Source organism: Echinops telfairi, unplaced genomic scaffold, assembly GCF_000313985.2.
Source record: "Echinops telfairi isolate 266 unplaced genomic scaffold, ASM31398v2 ScPeMD7_18;HRSCAF=68, whole genome shotgun sequence".
NCBI lineage: Eukaryota > Metazoa > Chordata > Mammalia > Afrosoricida > Tenrecidae > Echinops > Echinops telfairi.
Genome location: NW_022103915.1, coordinates 12,978,471 through 12,984,943, shown reverse-complemented (window position 1 = coordinate 12,984,943; position 6,473 = coordinate 12,978,471). Strand labels below are relative to the sequence as shown.

General features: G+C 60.0%; 1 protein-coding gene across 1 annotated transcript in view; it reads right to left on the bottom strand.

The window, feature by feature from the left end:
* Positions 1 to 3,533: 3,533 nt before the first annotated feature.
* Positions 3,534 to 6,473, bottom strand: part of CCDC88C (coiled-coil domain containing 88C) — a 126,910-nt gene continuing 123,970 nt past the window's right edge. The window contains exons 28-29 of the mRNA XM_045288124.1: positions 6,277 to 6,468; positions 3,534 to 5,629 (exon numbers count right to left, since the gene is read on the bottom strand). Of these exons, the coding sequence (XP_045144059.1) occupies positions 4,697 to 5,629; positions 6,277 to 6,468 (1,125 nt within the window). The 3' untranslated portion in view covers positions 3,534 to 4,696. The remainder of the gene's footprint in view (positions 5,630 to 6,276; positions 6,469 to 6,473) is intronic.

The window sequence follows — 6,473 nt, the reverse complement described above, 5'->3', positions numbered from 1 at the left end:
GGAGAAGCCCTGCAGGTATAGTGCGGTACACACTGACTAACTACACGGTCAGTAGTTCAAATCCACCAGCTGCTCTGTGAGAGAAAGGTGAGGCTGATGGGATCTATTAAATTTTACAGCGTATGGAAACCCACAGGGGCAGTTCTACTCTGCCCTACAGGGTCCCTGAGTCAGAATCAACTCGTTGGCGGTGAATTGTTCTTGGGGTTTTTACACCTATTGTATCGGCATCCAACCCCACTGCTACTGGGTCGATTCTGACTCATAGTGACCCTCTACAGATGGGGTTTCTGAGACAGTCTGTCTTCATGGGAGCAGAGCGCCTTCTCTTTCTCCCAAGGTGCAGTGAGTGGGTTTAAACCACCAGCCTTGCAGTTCACCGTTCAGAGCTTACCCAGCAGCACCACTGGGCTCTTTATTATTGGGGGGGTGGGGTGGATAATACAACGTGGGGCAGGTCTTCCTACTGCAGCTCTAGTGGCGGCAAGTTGGGTCAAGGTCAATGCATTACCTGAGAAATCACACAGGTGACCCGCCAGGGCTGACTCATGCGTTCCTCACTGTTCTAAGCATGTGGCCTCTTTTCCTTTTTCAGAAAAAAATCACCCAGTGCCTGCCCAGCACTGGTGAACATTTGTACCATAACCCGTCATCCAGGATAAAGTGTAGAGATTTGCGTTGACAGTTCCCCCTGGAAAAAAATTGGGGATATATTCAACAGTATTCAACATCTGCTACCTGATTCAGCCAAGACCTCCTATTCCGAGTGAATGAGCAGAGTTCAGACAAACATCTACGTTTCACTTTCTTCTTGTTGAAAGGAAACTGCCAACTAACATCCAACCACTCACACGCATCGGTCGGCTGTAACGGACGGTAAACAGTGGGCTCAGGCACAGGACCCACGGTGAGCACGGTGGTTTTGTTGTTATGCGCAAGGCTGCTGTGGGTCAGAGCTGATTCACAGGCATCTAACAGCAGGTGAAGCTTGGCTAGGAAAACAATTCGGGCCCTGAAGGAGATAAATGAAGGCTTTCTGTAAGACTCAACTCGCTGGGTTTTATAATAAACAGTGGCTGTGGATCGGATTTTGCCCAAATCCCATCTGGGAGTGTGTTTATGTTAATGCGGGGCCAATGGCACAGACAGCAAGCACTCGGCAGGGGTGGGGGGAGGGTGGTGGTGAGAGGTGCCACACGGCGGGTGTCTCCAAGGAAGTGACAGGGTCTGGAGGAGAGCTTTCCTCAGCCCCAGCAGAAGCCTCCTTGGAGCCAGGGCCCTAACCGTGAACTTCGCGCCTTCCAAACGGTGAGAAAAATGCATTAAAGCCATCCGCGGGGGGGTGGGAGCAGCACTAGATAAGACAATACCACTGCAAGTTTATATTGCTATAGTTACATATGTATGTGTGTGCATACCTAGCTGTGTGTGTGCACACCCCGGAGAGCCTGCTGGTAAACACATGGTGGGATGCTGAACGTTGGCAGAACGCCAGGCGTGTCGGATACTGTTTCGCTTGGATGTTCTCCTTGGGGTGAACCCTTTTTCCCGGACCCCAGATCTCTCTCCAGCGAGACCTTCCGGCATGACCACCCAGCTGCTCCTCTGATGGTCCCACGCCCCGCAAGGGTGCAGTGAGGGTGGGTCCTGGAAGGAACAGGACTCAGGTGCTGCCTGTGGCCACAGGACCCTGCAGTCCTGCCCAGCAAGGACCCCCGCTGAGATTGGGGTAGACCTGGTGAAGTCCGAGGGGAAACCTGCTGGGCGGGTCCTGGGAGGGGGCGGTGTGCAGGCCAGGCCTGTTGAGGCGGAGGCCCGGGGACGGATGGGGTCAGTTGAGTGTCGGGAAGTCTGAGGTTGAGGTGTCCTGGGACCGGCTTGGAGGAAGCCGGGTATAAATTTGGCGCCATCTCTAAGTACACTGCAATTAAAGCTGTGGCTGTGTGAGAGCTTGTCTAGGGTAGGAGATGGAAGCAAGGGCGTGGGTGCGCCCTGAGGTCACCGAGTAGGGTGGGTTCAGTCTGCAGAAGGGTGGGAGAACACTTCGACAAGGTGCAGACAACAGGGGTGAACATCCTTCCGAGGCGATGAGGAGGGCTCAGAAGTTCCCCTGGACTCAGTAATATGCGGGTCACTGTGATCTCTCCTGCTGTCTGTCCTACTGCAGTGGGCTAGAGACAGAGGAGTGGCTGAGGGGACAGGCTGGGAGGGTCAGGCGGGGAACCTAGCGTCTAAGGCAAGACCAGTTGGCATCACCAGGGCTGGAAGGGTGCCCATGGGTGAGAACGCTGGACTGACAGGCGTTGCCAGGTGCCCGGCGTGATCTAGGAGCTGTGGGAGGCTGAGAAGGGGTCCCATCTACAACCCAGGTTCCTGGAGCTGCAAGGCGGCGCCTTTGTCGGAGTTGGGGGGGCTGAGAAACAAGCTGCAGGAGTTGTTTGGGAGTCTGCAGCCCAGACAGGGAGGGGGCTGAGGGCCAAGGAGAGCAGGGCTGGAGGTGACGTGGGGGCCTGGGAGAGTTCGGCGTGCAGGCAGACAGACGCCCACGTGCCTGGGAGGGGGTGGTGGTGGTTAGGAAGGGATGCAGAGGGAGGAGTGGCAGTCCCTAGTGGGACCCAAGACACAGGAGGCTTTCACACACCGACCACGGAGACGTGACGCAGTGGGACAGGAGGACATGGGGTGGAGGCTCTGGGTTTCCAGCTGTGAGCAGCTGGGGTGTCATCCTGCGCGGGCCACACCCCTCAGCCTGCCTCATGGTGGACAGGCAGTTCCCAGAAGCTCGTAGAAAGGAGAAAGGTGTTGAGAAAGCAGCTGGGTGGGAAAACATTCCCACAAGCCGGGTCATGTGTGCACCAGTGCACCCCAGGAGCCCTGAGAGCACAGGAGATGGAGCACAGGTCTACTCTCCTGCAGGGCCGCTGAGTCAGAATCACCCAGCCACCCCTCAGAGTGTTTCAGTTTACCTACCTACTGATCAATCAGTCAATCAATCAATCAATCATCTAGCTGGTTTAAGCATGCTTTGAGTCCCTGATAGTCCAAATCCCAGGTGGCTGGCCTGGAGATTATCAGAAGGAGGTCGTTTACCACCGCCATGCGGGGTTCGGCTGACATCAATCAAGTGTGAACCCAGAACAGGACACCCTTGTCTTTGCAGTTGTCCATTTGTTGCCAACAGCTTCCCAGAACCCAGCAGCAGAGTCAGCTGGGATCTCCAACACCCCAGGAAGGCCCAGGAGCTCCCCAGCAGCCTGCTTGGCATAGTGAATAATGTGCCTTGGTGGCACAGCGGGTTAAGTGGAAGGCTGCTCACCGGAGGGCCAGCAGTTCGAACCCGCCAGCTGCCCCATGAGCAAAAGGTGAGGCTGTCTGCTTCTGTGATGACGGACACCTTGGAATCCCCTGGGGGGGGGGGGGGAGTCCTACTCTGTCCTCACGGGCTCCTAGGAATCGAATGGATACAGGGACAACGTTGCCGTGAGGACGTGGTTTGGAAAGAGCATGGTGAAGGGAGGAGGCCTGGACCCCGCTTCTCTTTGCGTGTCTTTTATTACAATCCTGTCCTTGCGATCCAGAGACTCCTGGAACGGAGCGTGTTGACATTCAAAAGGCCCTCGCCTCTGTCTCGGTCCGTTAAGTCAAAAGGAAAGAAACATCTCTTTAAAACAAACAACAGAACAAAACCAAAACAACTTAGCGATGGGTTTGGTTCATCCCAGGAAAAGCACCTTTCCTAATAAATGGGAAGCTCCGGTGGCCAGGAACCTGGCACCTCCACCAAGCAGCAAGTCAGGCTCCTGACAGAAGAGGGGATTCTCAATGGAACATAAATAGACCCACAGGTGTGTATCTCTCACACAGCTGTGCGAGAGTGCATACAAGGAATATATTAAAACAAATTTGGTTTCTACCCGCCAGAAGTAGTAAGTCCATCTCCTCTCTGAGATTAGGGTTAGGAGAGTGTCTCGCAGCCCAGGTCCCGGGTCCAGGGTGGCACCCTTTGGGCACAGTTCCCCTCTATACACTATGTACACCACCAGGGAGCAAGGGAGGGGGCTCTCGGCACCCCACCCGTCATCCCCAGCACGTCCAGTGTTTATCAAAAAGTGAGCAGGAGGTCCCTGAGGGACCCACCGCCCAGTCCACCCTGTAGAGAGCAGGGGCTGCGGGAGCTCCTGCAGGTGCTTGGGGCGCCAGGAGCGGGGCAGGGACCCTGCCCCTACCTTCGTCGCTGGGCCGAGAGCACTGTAGTTTGGCCTGTCTGGGGTCTTCTCCAGCAGCTTAGGGAAGGGAGAGGGGCCTCCCAGACCCTCTAGGGACCAGCCTTGCAGCGTGTGCATGTGCACAGAGGTCAACAAGGTGCGTAGGAGTGTTCTCGGGGGCATGTGAAGCCTAGTGTCGGAAGGCGGGGGGCGGGGGGGGCGGTCAGTGTTATCCCTGCCAGCTACATGGTCCCCACAGGAAAGCAGATCGGTGCAAAGCGATGGGTGAGGGGGCTGCAGACGCAGAAGGTTCGCGTCCACCTGGGAGCTTGAGCCTCGGAGGGCTTGGCACAGTGTTTTCATTCAAAAGACCATCAGAGAAATGTGGGGAGAGGGGGAGACCCCTTCTTCCCGTTCCCAGCTACACTGGCAAGGAGAAACGGCCGCTGCTGTGAGCAGAGAGTGGCGCCACAGCGAGGATGGCCCGGATGTCACACGCAGCCGTACTCGTACCACACCGTCTGTGCGTCCCCGCCCGGCTCGGGGGACACGGGCGTGCTCCTGGAGCTGGCCCCTCGGCTGAAGTCCTCCGGGCCCCGGCCGGCATGGGGGGCTGGGTCGGGAGCCCGCCCTGGGCTCTTGGCGGGGAGCCCCTCGCTGTAGCCCTGAGCCGGGAGCCCGTCCCCCTCGGAAAGGCCTAGCCCTGCGCGGACAGGGGCGACGGCGGCCACCTCTCCGGCGTGGGGGGGTGTCTTGGGCTTAGTCCTGGCAGCCGGGAAGAGCTGGGCCTGGGGGCTGCTGGCGCCGGCCCCTGCGCTGGAGCTGGCTGAGGCCGCAGCTGACTGCTGCAGTGGGGCCAGTGAGAAGCGCCTGACGTCCAGCGGCCGGCTCCGGGGGCCCGAGCCCTGGCAGGAGCTGCCGGCCTTCCCCACGGCCAGGGTGTGGGCGCTGGGGGGAGTGGGGCTGCCTGCCTCTCTGCCCCCGGAGGTCTCGGGGCCCCCTGGCTTCCGAGCGCACTCCTGTTTGCAGGCCTCTGGCCCGCTGGCCCGCAGCAGGTCGGCCGAGGCCAGGCTGAAGGCCCGGTTCAGAGACGCACTCCGGCTGGGGGGCGTGTGGGCTGGGGGCAAGGCGGCCTGCCTCGGGGGTCTGCCCAGGGACAGGCTCTGAGGGGCCTGCTTCATGGAAGCCGGTGGCGGGGCCTCCACCTCAGCCATCCGGAAGTTGGGCCGCACGAACTGGCCAGGCTTCAGTGGCCTCCCCTCTGAGGGGCCGGCCAGCGCCTTAATGGTGGGCACCACCAGGCTGGTGGGCATCTTATCCCCGTCCTTCCTGGGCAGAGGTCCCGGCTGGCCCCCGATGGCTGGGGGGTCATTGGCCTTCCGGAAGTAGTCACTGAGCAGGTCGTCCCGGCAGTTGGGCGTGTCCTACAGAGAAGGGGGGCCAGAGAGGCAGGCGTGAACCCCAGGCGAACCCATGAGGAGCTGCCCCACACAGGTGCCAGGCACCTCTTACTGGGCTTCTCCAGAGCTAACAGGTGCCCCTGCAGCCTCTGGTCAGGAAGGGGACGAACATGGGTCATTGTAGAAAGGATCCAAGATGCCACTTAGGGCAGCCAGAAGCCCCTAACTTTACACCTGGGCAGAGATGGAGAAAAGGGGCCTCGTCCACGCTGCTCAACCTGGGAGAGACCCAGGCCCAGGCCCAGCACCCCCGCCGGTCTCTCTCCTCCCACCGAGCAGAGCTGCTAGCCTGAAACTGACCTCTTCCTCCCCTGTCTCTCAAGGTACCCCAGGAGAGCCACAGGGACACAGCCAGGCACACCTGGCCCACAGCTGCCTTCACACTCCCAAGGTGAGCGGGGCAGCTGGACAAACACTGTGCATACCCACCGCCCACCGCTCTGCTGGACCCCCATGGGCACTCAGGTACCAGGGGTCTGCCACAGTCTGTCACTGGCCAGATGGTCACACAGCCCCCCACCTCCTCCCATTCTTGGCACTGGGCAACTCATCTTGCCACGTGGCACTGGGCCCCCCCGCCCCGCACCTGGGGTGGGGAGGTGTGGGCTCACCTGGGGGGGCGAGTTGCGGCTGCTCTCCTCCAGGAACTCCTCCAGGGTGACCATCTCGCTGCTCGGGGAGGCGGAGCAGGGCCGCCCTCCGCGGCTCCTCTGGGCGCCCTCTGCTGGCAGCGGCCCGTTCCGGGGAGGGGGGTACTCGTGTGGGCCGAGGGCAGGGCGTCCCGGGGTGCTGGCCTCGCGAGGCAGGG